The sequence below is a fragment of the Bos javanicus genome, chromosome 7 (genome assembly GCF_032452875.1).
Source record: "Bos javanicus breed banteng chromosome 7, ARS-OSU_banteng_1.0, whole genome shotgun sequence".
Lineage (NCBI taxonomy): Eukaryota > Metazoa > Chordata > Mammalia > Artiodactyla > Bovidae > Bos > Bos javanicus.
Window position 1 is genome coordinate 38,378,656 of NC_083874.1, and position 18,598 is coordinate 38,397,253.

The 18,598-nt window shown below is 48.1% G+C and overlaps 3 protein-coding genes and 1 long non-coding RNA gene across 14 annotated transcripts in view; 2 read left to right on the plus strand and 2 right to left on the minus strand.

The window, feature by feature from the left end:
• Positions 1 to 11,227, plus strand: part of NSD1 (nuclear receptor binding SET domain protein 1) — a 153,510-nt gene extending 142,283 nt beyond the window's left edge. For all 10 annotated transcript variants that reach the window (XM_061423058.1, XM_061423055.1, XM_061423061.1 and 7 more), the window contains 3 exons: positions 894 to 1,000; positions 2,850 to 3,054; positions 4,820 to 11,227. In XM_061423058.1, coding sequence (XP_061279042.1) covers positions 894 to 1,000; positions 2,850 to 3,054; positions 4,820 to 6,444 — 1,937 coding nt within the window. In that variant the 3' untranslated portion in view covers positions 6,445 to 11,227. The remainder of the gene's footprint in view (positions 1 to 893; positions 1,001 to 2,849; positions 3,055 to 4,819) is intronic.
• LOC133251076 (uncharacterized) lies at positions 2,972 to 4,822 on the minus strand. Its single transcript, XR_009737509.1, has 2 exons — positions 3,280 to 4,822; positions 2,972 to 3,162 (listed from the first exon to the last, which is right to left on the minus strand). It is a non-coding gene; the product is annotated as an uncharacterized LOC133251076 (long non-coding RNA).
• On the minus strand, positions 9,616 to 14,737 carry RAB24 (RAB24, member RAS oncogene family). 2 transcript variants are annotated; one of them, XR_009737508.1, is made up of 9 exons: positions 14,196 to 14,737; positions 14,035 to 14,103; positions 13,752 to 13,830; positions 13,577 to 13,644; positions 13,390 to 13,489; positions 13,125 to 13,175; positions 12,924 to 12,986; positions 12,576 to 12,820; positions 9,616 to 9,798 (listed from the first exon to the last, which is right to left on the minus strand). XR_009737508.1 is itself a non-coding variant. In XM_061423067.1 (8 exons), the coding sequence occupies exons 1-8, from the start codon at positions 14,310 to 14,312 to the stop codon at positions 12,756 to 12,758; spliced, it is 612 nt and encodes a 203-aa protein (XP_061279051.1). In that variant the 5' UTR covers positions 14,313 to 14,737; the 3' UTR covers positions 12,463 to 12,755. The 2 variants fall into 2 exon arrangements, 1 of the variants encoding a protein (XP_061279051.1); XM_061423067.1 differs by lacking the exon at positions 9,616 to 9,798 and having other exon boundaries at positions 12,463 to 12,820.
• Positions 14,738 to 14,807: 70 nt separating this feature from the next.
• Positions 14,808 to 18,405, plus strand: PRELID1 (PRELI domain containing 1). The gene is made up of 5 exons (XM_061423064.1): positions 14,808 to 15,104; positions 15,690 to 15,915; positions 17,372 to 17,485; positions 17,588 to 17,666; positions 17,869 to 18,405. Exons 1-5 carry the CDS (start codon positions 15,013 to 15,015, stop codon positions 18,015 to 18,017), a joined length of 660 nt encoding a protein of 219 aa, XP_061279048.1. The 5' UTR covers positions 14,808 to 15,012; the 3' UTR covers positions 18,018 to 18,405.
• The last annotated feature ends 193 nt before the right edge of the window (positions 18,406 to 18,598 follow it).

Here is an 18,598-nt window from a genome sequence, read left to right on the forward strand (position 1 = left end):
TCATTCTGCAGTGGGAAATCTTCCTCAGTTTTGACAGTTTTAACTGAAGAATTATCACTTTGTACATTAATGGTAAGCCATTACCCCTACCCAGGGACAGTCTCGTTGTATATTTCTGTAAAATTCTTCTGTTTGTTAGGCTTTCCCTAACACACTTTGATTTTGAATGTTTGTGTGATTTATTTGCTCTCAATTTTGATGAAATGCACTTGTGAGAAAAAGGGGAATTTTTGTATGTTAAATTTGTAATTCTCCTATTAAAGTTGACATATTCCTGCTGTGTGCAGTATGTCATTCTCAGTAAGCTTGTAAGATTGTTATCTGCATTTAACAAATGGACTCTCAGGCTCAGCTCACCCAGCTAGACTGTGGTGTAACTGGGATGTAAAGCCAGGGCTTAGGTCTTGTTGTCTAGAGTTCCTAATACTATTCTGTATTGACTTGTCTCTCGAGTGCTGCCAGGTAAGATGTTCACTTTGGGACAGACGACAGACAGGCTTCCTTCACACTTAGCTTTCACGATGCCTGGCACATCAGTGCATAAATCGCATTTTGTTGTTTTTGGTAATAATACAATTTGAATCTGAATGGTTAGAAAAAAAATTCAAAACAACTTGGGTAACACCTCGATGGTAAAAATTGTTTTAAGTATTACTTGTTAGGTCATACTTGTTAGGTTTTTCTGTTGTTCGGTTACGTTAGTTGATTAATATTGTTATTAGATTCAAATTCATTAACATGTTATTAATATAGTGGGATTAAAGTTAATATGCCCCTTTTATTCCTCTTAAAAACTAACCTTGTTCTCTTGGTAGTCTGTATCTTTTGTGGTTAATACAGAACTGTTGTAATTAAAACTATTAATACTAATATTTTCATGGTCTCTTATGCAGGCACTGAACTTACCTTCAACTACAATCTAGAATGTCTTGGGAATGGAAAGACCGTTTGCAAATGTGGAGCCCCAAACTGCAGTGGCTTTTTGGGTGTAAGGCCAAAGGTACCTGTTAAACGTTTGCATCAAGGATAATGGTGTGGTCATTTCTCCTAACCTGTTGGCAGGACTGAGTATTTAAGAAGGTGTCTGTTTGAAATGATGACATTGAATATTTGTCATTAGGGACACTGGCAATTTAAGCCTTCTAATAACCAGTTTGGTACACTAGAGAAGGTCTTTGGGTATTGTTGAAGTGTTTTGAGTAATCTGACTTCTAATTAATGATACCTTTGAAGCTAAAAAAGATGTAAAATAGGAATCTATAAGGTAGGTTACTTCCCATATCTCTATTGCTCTTAGTCAGTCTTACATTTCCTAAGAAACTACTTAGATTCTCAGTCTCTCTTTGTGTCTTTCTTTTTAAAGATATTAGAGAATCTGATATTGAATTTAAGATTATAAATGTAGTATAAGATTGTAGATAAACATAGGACCCTTATTTTTTTCTTAAGGACCTTTAATCTTTTTTTTTTTTTTTTAACATTTTATTTTGTATTGAAGTATAGCTGAATAACAGTGTATACATACAAGAACCCTTAATCTTAACCATGTGCCATGTAACAGAGTATAAACTTTGTTGTATCTTATATCCTGTTTTTTTATGTATACGTTAACTGAATTATAATTCTATGTTAAAAATTGTTGTTTATAATTCATAGATATTATTTTAAAATACTTTCTTGCTGTTACATTATTTATTAACCATCATTTTCAATGACTGTTAAAGTTTTTATATATTGAATGAACCATAATAGGTGACTATCTGGATGCTTCCTGAGTTACTCTTACCATAAGTAACAGCATGCTAAAAATTGAAGTTTAACTTTGATACAAAGTACACAGTGACTCCAATTGGGTATTTCTTATTATACGTCTTTGATAGTGAAGTCAACATTAAGAACTGAAAAGTGAAAATTAGCATGAAACTATTTAATAAAAGGATCATTTTGACCTATAATATATGAAGAACACCCAGTAATTATTCTTTTATCTATTAAATAAGAAAATGTATATTGGATTTTGTTTTTTGTTTTGTTGGTTGGTTAAATGGTCTTGTTTCTTAAGGTATTCAGTGGATTTAGTCCCTGTAAATTAAAATAGTAACAGAATTTAATGGTGTTTGGTGTACTTGGGATGTCTGTTTCTGTATCCTTAAGGTCTGTGTAGCACTTCACAGGTGAATCAGTGAGAGAGAAATTTGAGAACAGAAGTTTAGAAATGGGAGGAGATCACTGTGGGCTGGCAATAAACTGGATTGGTCCTGGATGTTTCTAGGCCAAGGTAAATAATGTGATAAAACCATGCAGTTTGGTGGCCGCATGTGGGCTGCAGGGAGCACACAGTAGACCTGCTGGCTGCTCCAGGGTCTGTCTTGGCAAGTGGTGGATACGAACCTAAATTGATGTAGATAAAAACGCAAAGACCACACACTAGTTTTCTGTGTCTTGCTGGAACATGGCTCATATGAAGAGCTCAGTGAAGGTTTGTTGAATAAATTTAGAAATGTGTGTGACCCAGAGAAGTCTCCCTTAGTTTTGAAATTAGACAAACTTAAGAATAAAAATAAAACGTATCATTAAAGGATGATCTTTAATACCAGTCTTGTGTGTCAACATAAAGCAGCATATTTCTCTTTTATTGCACTCAGGTGGTAGGAGTAGTTGATGTCAGATACACTTAGTGCTACCATTTATTGGGTACCAATGATATGCCCTGTGCCTTTTTCTGCATTTTTTTATCTTCACAATAGTCTATGAGGACTGTCTTTCCAGAGGAGAGTCTGAAGCACAGAGAGATTAGTTAACCTGGTCAAGATCATACAACTAATGTGTCAACAATATTTGACCTCTAGAATCAACCCATTGCCACAGAGGAAAAGTCAAAGAAATTCAAGAAGAAGCAACAGGGGAAGCGCAGAACCCAGGGTGAAGTCACAAAGGAGCGAGAGGATGAATGTTTCAGCTGTGGGGATGCTGGCCAGCTCGTCTCTTGTAAGAAGCCAGGCTGCCCCAAAGTTTACCATGCAGACTGTCTCAATCTAACCAAGCGACCAGCAGGTTGGTGCCAAAATCCATTTAGAGTTCTCTTTGTTCTCCGCTAGAATTCTCAGAGCCCTTTGGTCTTCCCATGCATAATATTGAGGGGTGGTATGGTTCATGTTCTCACTATCAAAATAAATGACAACAAAGACTATAGAAAAGGGAACAGAAACTCATTTGCTCCATGAAGCATTTTACGTTAGTTTATCCTCCCACCAGCCCGTAAAGATGAGGCCTTTTTACCTTCCCATGTTCCAGATGAGGAAACTTGAGTCTTGACTTGTCACATTAAAGCGTATAGATGCAGGGACTGGCTTGAAGCCACAAGTTTTCTGACTTTAAGCCCACTACATCATGTTCACTCTCTAGAGAAAGAGACGCTGAGAAAGAGTGGAGCTTCTAGGTGATTATAGCCCCCTCTGGCTCACTTCCCTCTGAAAGAGATGCAGTTGTGTTAGTAAACACAGGAGAACCTATGCAAGCAGGTGTGGTACTCAGAAATATGTGGCTTGAAAAATTGTCACTGATCTTTGGATGATAATTTGACGTAAGAGGAGTTCAGGGATTTGGGTGTGTGCTATGTATTTTAAACAACAAAGGTGAGAAACTATTCTGGGTGACACGCACCATTAGCGGCCTGCTTCTGGGAACTGCAGAAAGAGAACTTTGGTTGGGAGTGAGAGGAGTTTGTCTGAAAATTAGGTTTTCTTCAGTATGTGGTTGCCAGGATAATGAAATAATAGAAACTGAGATACCTTGGGGGCAAGGCCATAACACTGATTTCAGTGCCAGGAAATGGGGAATTGTTTCAGAAGCAATTACTCGGGGTCATAGCTGGCATGGGTTGTGATAGACCTCATCTTGCCAATTCTAGAGCCAGGAGTGAGCTCTAGCATAGTTCACTTGGAAGGAGCTGGGATGGAAACAGCTGTCCATGTCAGAGACTCTGGTATCATGAAATGAGGATAAAAGAGAACAGCTTAGGTTGGCTTTGGGTCTTTTCTGCTGATTCTTTGTAGACAACACAGATTAAATTTGTTCTAATTTCCAGTTTTAATGTTGAGCAGAGAGAAATCTGTTTCCATTGTTCACCGTGTGTATCTACTCCCTATTCCTAGTAACAATGAAGTAAGCAGTTTAATTGGCTGATGTTTTCCCCCTAGAGTTAAATATTTAAAGGCCACGTAGGACAAATGTAATTTTTAAATATAGAAAAGTAATATGTTCACATTCCATCTAAGGGGAGCTTTGGGTTTGGTTTTGTTGCTGTTTCTCTCCTTGTTGGAATTAGTCATAGAAATCAGGGCTTACTCCTTGGTGCTGGTTGTTTACCGACTGCTGCCTTCCGCAGAGAGCTTGTGCCTCTTGTCCATATCCCCTCCCTCAGGATCTCAGCTTTACTTTCTGCAAAACATGTAGAAACAACAGCCAAATATTAAGTCACAACTGAGTATCAATTAAAAACCAGGTCGGTTTTGTTTTGTTGTCCTTGTTTCTCTCCTTGTTGGAAGTAGTCATAGAAATCAAGGTTTACTCCTTGGCTATTGTTTACTCCTGCTTGGTTTTTAATTGATACTTAGTTGTGACAATATTTGGCTATTATTTGTACACATTTCGCAGAAAGTAAAGCCCAGATCCTGAGGGAGGGGATGTGGGCAAGGGGCACAAGCTCTCCGCAGGAGGCAGCAGTTTGCAATCACTCCTTTGACTTCGTTCCAGAGCCGTGGCCCATCTCAGGCATGTTTTGTTTTCCTTAGTTTGTGTTTCACTTCTGTATTTTCAGGGAAATGGGAGTGTCCTTGGCATCAGTGTGACATATGCGGAAAGGAAGCAGCCTCCTTCTGTGAGATGTGTCCCAGCTCCTTCTGCAAGCAGCATCGGGAAGGGATGCTCTTCATCTCCAAACTGGATGGGCGCCTGTCTTGTACTGAGCATGATCCCTGTGGGCCCAACCCTCTGGAACCGGGGGAGATCCGTGAGTATGTACCTCCTCCAGTACCACTGCCTCCAGGCCCAAGCACTCACCTGGCAGAGCAATCATCAGGAGTGGCTGCTCAAGGGCCCAAGATGTCGGACAAGCCATCCGCTGACACCAACCCGTCGCTGTCGCTGTCCAAAAAAGCTCTGGCAGGGACTTGTCAGAGGCCCCCGCTGCCTGAAAGGCCTCCTGACAGAACTGACTCCAGGCCCCAGCCTGTAGATAGGGTCAGGGACCTTGCTGGGTCAGGGACCAAACCCCAATCATTGGTATCCAGCCAGAAGCCATTGGACAGGCCACCTGCAGTGGCAGGACCAAGACCCCAATTATCTGACAAACCCTCTCCCGTGACCGGCCCAAGCTCCTCACCCTCAGTCAGGTCTCAGCCACTGGAAAGACCTCTGGGGACAGCTGACCCAAGGCTGGATAAATCCATAGGTGCTGCCAGCCCAAGGCCCCAGTCACTGGAGAAAACCCCTGTCCCTACGGGCCTGAGACTTCCACCGCCAGAGAAACTGCTAGTCACCAGCGGTCCCAAACCCCAGACTTCAGACAGACCCCCTGACAAATCCCATGTCTCTTTGTCCCAGAGACTTCCACCTCCTGACAAAGTACTGTCAGCTGTGGTCCAGACCCTGGTAGCTAAAGAAAAAGCACTGAGGCCCGTGGACCAGAATACTCAGTCAAAAAATAGAGCTGCTTTGGTGATGGATCTCATAGACCTAACTCCTCGCCAGAAGGATCGGGCAGGTTCACCCCATGAGCTCACACCACAGGCTGATGAGAAGATGCCGGTGTTGGAGTCGAGCTCATGGCCTGCCAGCAAAGGTCTAGGACAGATACCACGAGCTGTTGAGAGAGGCAGTGTGTCAGATGCTGTCCTTCAGCCACTGGGCAAAGCAGCGGCCACTTCAGAACACTCCTGGCAAGCTGTTAAATCACTCACCCAGGCCAGACTTCTTTCTCAGCCCCCTGCCAAGGCTTTTTTATATGAGCCAGCAACTCAGGCCTCAGGAAGAGCACCTGCAGGGGCTGAACAGACCCCAGGGCCTCCCAGTCAAGCGCCAGGCCTGGTGAAGCAGGTGAAGCAGATGGCTGGGGGCCAGCAACTACCTGGACTTGCTGCCAAGAGTGGGCAGTCCTTCAGGCCTCTTGGGAAGTCATCCCTTTCCACTGAAGAGAAGAAGCTGGCACCCACAGAGCAGAGTCCCTGGGCCCTGGGCAAGGCCTCGCCAGGGCCAGGGCTCTGGCCCATGGTGGCTGGACAGACACTGGCACAGTCTTGCTGGTCCTCCGGGAGCACACAGACACTGGCACAGACTTGCTGGTCTCTTGGAAGAGGGAAAGACCCTAAACCAGAGCAAAGTACACTTCCAGCTCTTAACCAGGCTCCTTCCAGTCACAAGTGTGCAGAGTCAGAACAGAAGTAACACCAGTAAATGCCACGTGACCAGACCAGCCACCCCCAGGGTTCTTGGGGAAGGGAAAAATCTTTTTCCCTCTTAAAAAGAACAGACCCCAACACTTTTCCACTGTTATTCTTTCCTTATATCCCAGCATTCAGAACTCTTGTGACATTAGCCAGTGGGGGGGCTTGTGGTTGTGTGAGCCATGTATGGAAGTCCAAGTGGGCCCCAGCCAAGGAAACAGACAGACGCGGGTCTCTTTCCCCCCGACCTTTACTCATGGTGAACTTGAAATAAAAAGTCCACTCTGGAGTCAAGCATGGGATTCAATTCCACTGGTCAGGTTGGAAGGTAGTAGGGCTCTCAAAGCTCTATCTAATCCTGCCAAGCCCCACTGAGGGTACCTGATGAATCCTTGGGAGGAACTAATACCCATTCAAGTCGGTGGTGATTTCTTGAACATCTGTGTGTGCTAGGTGTGGTACTAGTCACTGGCAGGAAATATAGAGATAACTAAGACCTGATCCCTGTGAGCCTAACATGCCTGCCTGGGTTCTCAGGTTGTTTTTAAAGAACCTTTGACCAGGAAATAAATAACAGGAAGTTTGAGGGGCCCTGGGGCTCTGGGCTCATTTTGTAATGTCCTTTGTGGCCCCAGAAGTGGTTGTTCTTGAGTGTCTCCTGGTCAGGTGTCCCTGTGTGCGTGTGCATGCATGCAAGCTCATGCAGAGGTCTCCTCTATAGGCAGGAGGGGGCTGCACCAAAGCCAAGGGCTGTGGCTAGGCAGCCGGTGCTGCCTCTGGCTGGGCTCTGCAGAGTCTAAAGATCTGTCCTTGGTGGAGCAGTTGGTTGAGGGGCTGGGCTCTATGAGGACACAGCTTTCCCTCGGTGTAAGAAGGCAATTGGCAAGCTTACCTTCCTTTTCTACAAACTTTCCTCCTTTTACATCAACTCACCCCAAGCCTGTCCCCCAAACACTCAGGTGCTTTCAGATTTCAGAGTCTCGGGCAGTAGATCTAGGGAATCTGGCAAACTCTGGGCTAGATCCACCACCAGCTCAGGAAGAATGCCAGATCCTGGCGAGAAATTACTTATCTTCTGATCCTTTGCCCTCCTACCTGAATGGAGGAGTCGTCATCTTCACTAGTGGATCCTATCACCCTCTCCCTGAGAAATGGTGTGTTCCGTGTTGAGAGCGCCTACCTGCTGACTTAGCCTAAGGGCAAGCCAGAACCCCTCCCCTATGACTGGCAAGATGGGGCGTACAGAGCAATGTCCAGCCTAAGAGATGACTCCTCATAACTGCTGATTATCTGTTACTGCTGCCCTGAGCTGGGGCCCAAGGGCTGGGAAATCTGTTGGTGCTACCCCGCCCTACCATTCACCCAGCTCACTGACTGCCAACAGGAAGTGCTGTTTGGCCAGTTCCTTCCCATTCACCCACCCCCTCGTCCCTAGACCAAACATGTTTACCTCTGCTTCGCCAATGCAGCCAGCAGCTTTAGCCAACAGGCCGTCTCCTGGCCCCAGTGTCTCCTGGCCATTTCTGTCTCTCAGTTATGGCTTTTATACCCTCAACAGGATTCTGTATTGTCCCAATTTCTTCCTCCTGAGTTTTTATTGAGGTTATTCCCGTCACTTCTAAGGAGGGAACAATAGTTGTTTTAGAAGCATTTGCGCTTTATATAAAGATTTTAAAAAGAATTTGCTTTTATTTCCCAAAGTCTGTCTCTGGGGTTGAGACATTTGAACTCAGGCAGAGACAAGAGGCTGGGCAGAGCTGCCCTGAGTTTAGGGGCCTATTCTTGCATCTCACTTAGACCTCAGACTCTCCTCTGTAAATTCCACCTGCCTAGTTCTCCCCTTTCATCCTCTCTCTTCCCACATCATCAGAGAGGAAAAGCTCTTTGTTTAAGAGGAAGAGAAAACAAAGCATCTTATTTTCTTTTAAAAAATTTTAAACCATGGAAAAGATATTTTTAAAGAAATCCACCCAAAACATTAAAGTTCATTATATTAAGTATTTATCATGTGTGAGAATAAGAAGTATATAACTGCAGCTAGTAGGTCCCTTTCCCTAATCTCTTAGGTTGTATGAGTAGGATCTGCTTGGTGCCAGTCCTGTGCCCTTTTTCTCCTGTCATCTGTAGTTGTGATCAGAAAAAGATAACTGCACTGCGCTGTCAGAATCTTTCCACTATGTTGTGTGTTCAATTACCGTAGCTCTTTGTTTCATGAAATAAACTGTGAATTTTTTTTGGGGGGGTGGGTATGCAGGCTATGTAAAATTTTTAAGAGGAGAAGTCTGATCATGAAGTAGCTTCTCTGATATAGGCTTTGGTAGGTAATTGACTTGACAGCCACTCTAGATGTCTCACAGGACAGGAAGGAGTGAGGGAAAGGTGGACCACTCTGTGGTTTTCAGTTTTCCATTCTCCATCATTCACTGGAAGCTTCCTTCCAGACCTGCCTAGTAAACAACTTCTGAACTGTGCTTGGATTGGGGGAGGCAGGGTAGCTCTTTAAATGGATGGACAGCCAGCCAGAGTTTTGGGGGGGCCATTGAAAGATTCTTAGATTGATTGGAAACTAGACATTCAACTCAGGCCCATGAATAGCATTGGATACTAGATTGTTGACATCATGAAAGCAGTCACTGTACAATTAGAAGCAGAGTCAGAAAGACTTTTGGAAAAAGAGACTCCTGCATTGAAAGGGGGGTGGTGACCTTGCCAGCCTTTGGGGATTTTCCTGGAGCCTGTACTGAGACCTTTTCTCCAGGGACTGTGAATTGGCAGTTAACAGGAAATCTTTACTCTTAGAAACTCCTGATCTTTGTGTAAGGTGGTATTTTGGCATTTGGCCAAGTGCTTATAAATCAGGATCTCAAAGAGTCTGCCTCTAAGCTGGTTCCCCAGGAAGCCTTTTTGAGGAGGAAGCCATAGCTTCCACAAGTAGCTGGAGAACTAATACCTCCCTTAGCCCTGTTCAGAAGAAAATTATGAAGACTTGAAATTTGTATTCAAAGCCTCATTTGCTTCTCTACTGGAGCAAACCCATTCTCATAGCAAAATAGTTGTTGCTACAACAGCATTTAGGTTTTTTTAAATGTCTGCTTCCCCCTGAAGTTACTAAGTTTGAAGTGATTTAAATCACTGTGTTGATACTCTTCTGAACAACTACCAAATCCACCTCTTTAGCATTGATATAAATAGTTGTTTTATTCTTTACATTCTCCACCCCACACTACAGTCAGGGCATGAAGTGCATCAGCGATCCTTTTCCAGGCTTGGCAGCATCTACTCACTGGAGCTGGACTCGCACGTTGCCTCATGAGAAACAGAGTGGCAGGAAGGAAGTTGGTCCTGGCAGCTTCCCCTGTGGAGAAGAATCAGGAGAGCACTAAACGTGGATGGATTTTATTTTATTTTTTGCATCAGCTCCTATAAAAAGTGGGTTTTCTCCAAGGCTTTTTGGGGGGGGATATCTTCATCCTCTTGGTATTTGTCAACCAGGAGGTCAGAGTTAGCCCAGTGTCCTCACCTCTCTGAGACCATACCAGGAAAGGAGGTGGGACAAGCCCCTGTTCCTCCTGAATAATGACTGGGCTGTTCCATGTGTCCGACATTCCAGATCATTTAGAGCTCAGTAGCTGCTGCATGAGACTTTCATTGACTGTGGCCCATTAGCTCTCAGCTGAGCTTCCTAGGGCTAGTGTAGCAGGGCCAGCGGTTGCTATAGTGTAAATTGAAAAAAGAATAGGTAATTTGCTTTGTACACACACAAAAATGTAATGATGGTGCTAATTTCCTGGTAAAAATAAGCACTGCCAAGGGTTGAAGGACTGGTGACTTGAGAAACCTAGAATCCTGTTTGGGAGGAAGAGATCTCATGTCTTAGTTTCCTCGAGGTTCTGTTAGGAGAAGGTAGAGCCTTGGTGAGTCCTGCACCCGACCCTGGGGTGATCCAGTGCAGTCCAGAAGCGGAATACACGCTGTTTGCAGATGAGGGAATTCTTTGAGTTTCTCAGGGCTGGTGTTACCTTGTCCACAGCCTCCGTCCACACTGCCTGAACAGGTTGGTAGAGAGCTCCAGGTGTGGGATCTCCCTCAGATACCTTCTGCCCCACTACCTCTTCACTCTCATGGGAGCACCTCTATTGCTTATGAAGACTAAGGATATTATTTCTTAAGGAAGTGGAAAGAGTTTATTTTAATTAAAAATCCACAGCCTGGGCAGAAACATTTCCTATCAACATAAGCAAAAATAGCACATGTGGTCCCTTTTCTAGAGTTACTTTCCTGTGACTCTCAAAACATCAGGCTCTTTAGGGGCTTCAGGTATAACACCTTGGAAATCCAGCAAACCTTTGCAGATAAGAGGTGAGCCCAGGGAGCAGGAGCAGAAATGATTGGTTCTGGTGCTTTAGACTCGCAGGGTTGGGGCAGAGAACAGGCAGTCTCCAGGTCTGAGATGCGTGCTGCCTGTGTGCATGTAGGTGAGAGTGTTGAAGATGGGCGAGTGCAGCACACAGGAGCTCATGGAAGAGCAGCTTTCTAAGTCTTGGCAAAAAAAAAAAATAAGCTGACAATAAGAGATCTCTTTATATTTTTAAGGGGCAAAAGGGGGTGTCAGCTGAGGTCCATCACTCTTTTTGCCCCCCTTCACCCCAATAGATTGTCAGCGGTAAGTGAAACTCTTAGTGAAAAAGAGGGGAGCCTGTGCTAGGAGTCCCCATAAACATGTACTGTAATTCTTTGTATATAGAAAAAAAATTACTGTAAAGTAAAGTTTAACTTTACTCTTATGGCCCTTGCCCTGTGTTTTGTTTTGTTGTCCGTGGGGAGATAGAGCCTAACAGGAGGGAGGGTGTGGCGTGAGAGCAGAAGCCAGACTCTGAGGTGGTTCCCAGATGGGGACATGGAGCTGAGCCCTTCCTCCAAGCCTCTCAGGGAAGTGGTGTGGGTTTCCTCCCAGTAGCCACTGCTGTCAGAATGTCTTTCTGCTGCTTTTGGGAGTGGCTGGTGTCAGTCTCAGTCCCTGCCCAGGAGGCCTCCATCACCCACACAAAGGAAGGGCTATTTTGAGGAATTGGTTTTTAAAAAGGAACTGGAACCAAAGCACTTTTCTGATTATGAGTCTAGCCATCTTGGCCAAGTTTTTAAAGAGGCAGGTGCTAAGCACTGCAGAAGACCCAGCCCAGGCCTAAAATGGGATAGTGAGGCAAAGAGGCTGAGCATCCCATGCCAGAAAGGGAGGGCTGCTATAATGCTTCCTTGTGAAAAGGAAAGGTCAGTCCTGTGGACAGTAACATCTGGTTCTTCTGAAGTATCTTGACAACCAAGGCCCGAAAATAATACTTTCAGGGAACCCTGGAAATCACTTCCCTTTTTGACTTTGTCCTGAACTTCCTGCCCCAGGAAAGAATAGGGGAAAACAAGCATTTAGTCCTGCAGTTAACATTTCAACCATACTCTTCATAGTCTTGAACTGGGTACTAGTCACCTCATTTTAAATGGAGAACACAGCCAAGTTTGAGTCCCTTTTCTGGGTAGCTGAGTTAGAGCCCAATCTGGATCTCTTAAGACCTTTCTAAGTCTTGCAGAACCTGTAATTTGTCTACTATTAAGCCACATTATAGCATGTTGCTGGGAAGCTTAGGCTCTGAGCCACAGGGATGACTCACAGACCTAGACGTGACAGAGGTGCAGTAGAGCCAGCCAGTCTGAGGCAGAAATGCTTGACCCTTTGATCTCTGGATACCACCTGAGTGCCTTTCAAGTTCTTAACACCAAGAAGGAACCATGTGAACTTTGCACTGCCCCAACTCCAGCTTTTCACCCTATCTCTGCCCCCACCAAAGAACCCAGCAAAGGGCCCTTTTGCTTCTCCATTATCTCAGCTGCAACCCTAGGGTGAAGCCACTTGGCTTCAGGAAAATAAGACCTGAGAAGAACCCTGATTATAGGAAGTGAGGCCAACCAGTTGGCCCCAGAAAGTCCTAGGTGTCCTGACACCCAATCCAGACAGCAGGGAAAGGGGTTGAGTGTAATTCACAGTGCATTGATTTTATTTACAAATCAGAAGCCATTTAAATAATCTGTAGACACAACTGCTGTCCAGGGCAGAAGCCTGGGGTCCAAATCAGCCCTTACCCTCTTTGTGCCCATCAGTCAGCCCCAATGCTGTCTCCACTCCATGGGCCAGCACAGGCAGGTGCCACCTCTGCTGCCATGGGAAACCAGGTAGCTCAGATGCTTGATCACCCAAGCCCGACAAGAGCTAGGGCCAGCTTCCCTGGGAGAATCCCCCCCCCAGGCCAAGTGAGTGGTGACTCAGTGATGACAACAGCTGTAGAAGTAGGGGTTTGCCTTCTGGCCCAGGTCCACGCCCTTGTCCTCTGTCAAAGAGAGAGGTGGTATAGCTCAACATACTGTTGGGGGGCGGGGGTCAGGTGCTATGGGCCTAAAGGGAGTCTCCACAGGAGCTAAGGAAGGACACACCTGTCATCACCTGGAAGGCGGCCACACTGACGTAATCCTCTGCGACTTTCTGGAAGAGCTCGTCTGGCAGGAAAAAGGGCGATCAGTGAGGACCAGATGCTAGGAGCCCAGGGATCACATAGTAACCCAGCCCTCTGGGCTTTTCTCTGCCTCCTTTGTTGCCCCTGTGTGCTCTGCTGTGAGGCCAAGGACAGCACTCACCCACACTCTGGCCTGTCTTGCTGGATGTTTCAAAGAGCTGAGCTTTGATATCTGTAAAGAGAAATGACTAAAGCCTCTTACCTGAGAATTAGGTGGGGACAGACTAGCAGTTCAGGGACTCTTCCGAACCCCACAGATGCAGGGAGGCCGGAGAAAGTCTACTGTGGGGGATCTTGCCAAGGCAGCCCCCATTTTCTGTGACCCACCCAAGCCGCCACTTCCATCCCCACCCCACTCCCAACCCAAGGAGCAAAGGAGCAGCTACTGTCTGCATAATCCTGAACGTCGTGGAAGTCCACTCGTCGCCGCCGCCTGTCCTCCTCCAGCAGGTCACTCTTGGTGCCACACAAGTAGATCTGACAGCCCTGGAGCAGAAGACAAGGTCAGGGTCACTTCCCTTGGACCACCAGACCCCCAGCCCCTGCCTGGTCTGGTGAGGTCAGGCCACCTACCTCCTCTAGGTTGCGCAGCTCCTTCACCCAGAACTTTGCCCGTTCAAAGCTGCTGCTGTCTGTCAGGTCTTGGTGTGGAACACAGGAAACACAACCAAGGGTGAGGAGCTGTTCTGTAAGGCCAGCCTGGCATCCTCCCCTTCTTGTTTGAGGAACAGGCCCAAACTCTTCTTACCATAGCAGACGATGGCAGCCTTGGCGCCCCGATAGTAGATTCGGCTCATGGCCTCATAGCGCTCAGAGCCTGCTGTGTCCTGAAGGGCAGGGGGAGGCTCAGCCCTGGCCTGAGTTACGGAGCTATACTCCCCACGACCTCAAACTAATATGTCCTCCAGACCCCTATTTTTAAATTGGGGTCTAGAGAACAGAAACCTCCGTGAGCCCACAAGTCAGTACAAGGCAGGACCTACGCCTCCTCAAGAATGGGTTTTCCCAGATTATGTGCCCAGAGAACTTACCCAAATACCCAAAGTCACCGTCCGGTCTCCGACAGACATCACCTTGGCTACGAAGGCGGCCCCAATGGTCTGCAACCAAGGGGAAGCGATCAGAACCCCGCGTGTCGGCTAGCCCCACATCCCCCTCAACACCCGCGCTGGGCCCCCTCGGGCGCACTCACATTCTGATAAGGCCCCACCAGGAAGCGATCGTGCACGTATCGCTCCACCAGGCTCGTCTTGCCCACGTACTCCTTGCCCAACATCACCACCTTGACGTCCACGCGCTGCCCGCTCATGCTCCCGGGGCCGCCTCACCCGCGTCAGGGTCCTGAGCCGGGGCGCGAGGCAAACCGGGATCTCCGCTCCGACAGGCAGCGCCCTTAACCTCAGTCCCCGACCCCAGGCGCCAATCTAAGGTTCCACACGCCGCAACGAGCTTGAGCGACGACAACGCCTCCGTCCGCCCCGGCTTTTAGGGCCCAGGAATTCTCCTAAGAGCCTGGGACCCGGGGCGGCCTGGGAGCGCGCGGGGCAGCGCCCTTAACGGCGCCGCACGCCGCCGCCCGACTTGCTAGCTCGCTCTGCCGCTCGCTCGCCCACCTAGCTTAGAGGCCGCGCCGGCACAGATTCCCCACCGAGCCAGGGGGCTCCTCCAACCCAGCTCCGGCCCGCAGCGCCGCGACTCCAGCGGTGGCGGGGGCGGGGAAGGGGAGAGGGGTGTAGGGGGAAGGAGAGTTTGGGGGCGGGGTCTTCGGGTCACGTGGGCAGGCACCGGAAGAGGTGGGTACTTCACTGCTGAGCCGGAAGTGGCGCGCGGCCCGATAATTCCTCATGGCGGCGGCTGCGGCGGCGGCGGCTGGTTGGGTGCGGCGCTGTAGCGATTGATCTGCTGCTAGCCTGGCGGCTGAGCGTCGAGCTCCAGCCCGGCCTCCGCGTGCCCCTCGGGCTCCGCACCCCTGATGCTGCTCGGGCGCTGAGCCCGCCCCGGCCGGGACGATGGTGAAGTATTTCCTGGGCCAGAGCGTGCTCCGGAGTTCCTGGGACCAAGTGTTTGCTGCCTTCTGGCAGCGGTACCCGAATCCCTATAGGTACGTGGTCCTGGGAAGAGCAACCCTCCTACCTCGCTGTTTGGAGATCGGAGTCTGGGGGCCGGGAAAGAATCGACTTCGAGTGGGGGGATCTCCAGAGCCTGGCCATGTTTAGGGCAGAAGAACCCTATCGGATAAGCGGCCGGACTAGGCCCGCAAGGTACTGGAAGGAGGCTGGGCCTGGGCAGTGGATTACTTGAAGCCCTAGTCTTAAGGTTCTCTCATCTCAGTGTGGTGAGACAGGAAGAGGAGGCAGCACAGGAATTGGGGAGGGATCTTGGGGTTGGAAGTCTGAGCACTTGCCTGCTTCTCTGCCCTTGACTGCTCTCCAGTGGTGCAATAAATCTGGAGGTCCATCCCTGCTGGAATGCCCAGGAATCCAGGTCAGCGAGGGGGCGGGAGTTGGAATTTGCCCTGGGAGAGGCTCAAGGGCTCCAGTTTAGGTCTGAGCCACAACCACAGCTTACTCTGAAAGTTTGGAAAAGGGCCTGGCCATTCTGAGCGTGGAGGCTCCAGATGGGAACCTCAGCAGGCAGTCTCCCAGGGTCAGGCTCCTGAGGGTGACCTTCACCCTGACACCTGCAGCAAACATGTCTTGACGGAAGACATAGTGCACCGAGAGGTGACCTCTGACCAGAAGCTCCTGTCCCGACGACTCCTGACCAAGACGAACAGGATGCCCCGCTGGGCTGAGCGACTGTTTCCTGCCAATGTTGCTCACTCAGTGTACATCCTGGAGGATTCTATTGTGGACCCACAAAACCAGACCATGACCACCTTCACCTGGAACATCAACCACGCCCGGCTGATGGTGAGACCCCTCTCACTTCCCCCCCCCCCCCCCCCCGAAACTAGAGAGCTCTGGATACATGTGGCTAAGGAACCATGAGAGAGCTTCTATGGTTCAAGCAGATCTGTATAGTGATGGCTCTAGAGTACAAACTCGGGTGGTCTTTCCAGCCGGTTACCTTCTCTAGGCCTGTCTTCTAACTTGTTCATACAGTGGAGAAGGAATACCTGTTTTCCACTTGTAAGTGCTAAATGCAGGGCACTCAAACTGTGCCTGGCAGGAGTATGGGTTGGGCCACAGGCGTCATGCTGAGAGGAGACAGTGGTTTTCAAACATCAAGCCTCCAGGGTACCTTGCAGGTACCTCAGAGGGGAGAGGACTGGGCCTGCCCCCTTCTCTGACAATCTAATGTAATGGATTTCTGCCTGAGATTTTAGGGCAAGGAGAGGGAAGTTCCACATACCTTTGATTTCTTGCTTAAAAAAAAAAAAAAGACTTGAAAACCCATGGTTTATTAGTTTAAGGAACATTTCATCTATGAGTACCTTGAAAGCTTTCAGGACACTTTTATTCTCTTTCTCTGTTAATCGGCACAGTAACACAGGGAAGTGGGTCTTACTCTATTGTGCAAAGAGAATAGTGAAGTTCAGGGAGGGGAAGTGTGCTGCAAAATCACAGAATGAGTCACCTTAATGCTTTGCCCCAGAGTCATCTGAGGGCCCTATCTCTGTGTTTTGTAAATTACTAAGATAAGATCTCTGAGACCTTTCAATTCAGCTGTGACAGGTGTCTTTTTAAGTGTTTCTCTTGGATGTGCAGGTCCACTTTCTCCTCTCTGATAAGGATAGCTGTGGTAATTGCCAGATTTCCTTTTCTGTTTTTGGATTGCTGGCAGCTTAAGGGCCAAAGAGGGTGGTCATAGTGTTAGTTGCTCAGTGGTGATGGACAGGGAAGCCTGGTGTACTGCAGTCCATGGGGTCACAAAGAATCAGACACAACTGAACTCAATTGAACTGTGTCTCTTTACAACCTGATAGACTGTAGCCCACCATGCTCCTCTGGCCCTGAAATTCTCCAGGTAAGAATACTGGAGTGGGTTGCCATTTCCTTCTCCATAGGATCTTCCTGACCCAGGGATCAAACCCAGGTCTCCCTCATTGCAGGCAGATTCTTTACCATCTGAGCCACAAGGGAAGCCCAAAATGGTTGGCAGGCAGGCTGAAAACACCACAGACATTTCTTGAGTTTATGTGCCTTTTAGTGTAAAGGGTCAGAGGAAAGAGAGTCATTTTGAGAGAGCAAAATGACTTTTTCTTTTTATCTTCCTACTCTCTTCCTGAAGTGCCATTTGAGACTGCAGTAAGGTAAGGGAAAGAATGCTTTCCTTCATGAAAAGAGGCAGGGGATCAAATTGATGTGTAACTTGGCCAAGTGAAGGACTCCCACGCGATTGTGGTTGACTTGCCTGCCTGCACAGGTGGTGGAGGAACGATGTGTTTACCGTGTGAACTCTGATAATAGCGGCTGGACCGAAATCCGCCGGGAAGCCTGGGTCTCCTCTAGCTTATTTGGTGTCTCCAGAGCTGTCCAGGTGAGCAGCGTTGGGGTGCTGGGGCCAAAGCCATTTATCATCGAGTCTGGGCTGGGGTTCCATGGGCAACTCTGAATCCTTCCCCTTGTCATTTTTTGCCAGGAATTTGGTCTCGCGCGGTTCAAAAGCAACGTGACCAAGACTATGAAGGGTTTTGAATACATCTTGGCCAAGCTGCAAGGTGAGGGCTCGGGACACAGACAGAGGCTGTCAAGTCCTAACTGCCATGACTGGGCCAGAGCCTACTCTGAGCCCACCCTCAACTCATCTGTACCCTGAGTATTTCCTTCAGAGCCTGGCCCCCAGGAGATAAATGTCCTGAGAAGTAATTTAGGTCGGTTTTCTTGGCATTCTCTAAAACCAGCCCCCACCCTTTGCTCCAGGTGAGGCCCCTCCCAAAACCCTTGTTGAAACAGCCAAGGAAGCCAAGGAGAAGGCCAAGGAGACGGCACTGGCAGCTACAGAGAAGGCCAAGGACCTTGCCAGCAAGGCAGCCACCAAGAAGCAGCAGCAGCAGCAGCAGTTCGTGTAGCCAGCCCAGGCCCTGAAGCAGCAGCCTAGCAGACTACCAGCTCCAGTCCCTGTGCCCCCTCCTCTTGTACTTTATTATTAAAAGCCAGCTTCTAGCCCTCTCGACTGTCTGGGTGGTGGGCTGAGGGTAGGTGCCCTGTTTGGCATCTCCAGCACAGCCAGCTGGTTACCCATATCTGAGCCGGGCTTCCTTACCCCTGCATCGGGTGGCTGAGGACAGAGGCACAGTGACTTGCCCACGGTCACCGCATCCAGGTGAAGTGGTCATGAATGCTAGACTGTAAGCTCCATGAGGGCAGGGACCGTTGTTTTATCCTCTGATGTGTCCCAAGTATCTGAAACAAAATCTTGCGTGTAACAGGCACTCAATAAATACTTGTTGAATTCAATCGGACCCAGCTCTGGAGTCAGAAAGCTTGAATCTTGACCCCACTTGTTTTCTGGCTTTGGCCCTCAGGCTGGTCACATCACTCGGCCTTGGTCCCACTGTTGAAGTGTAGACAGATGCCCTCCAAACTGTGGAGAGTAAAGGGGCGCTGCCCGGTGTGGTCAGTAGGGTTTGTGGTGGCTTTGAATCTCATT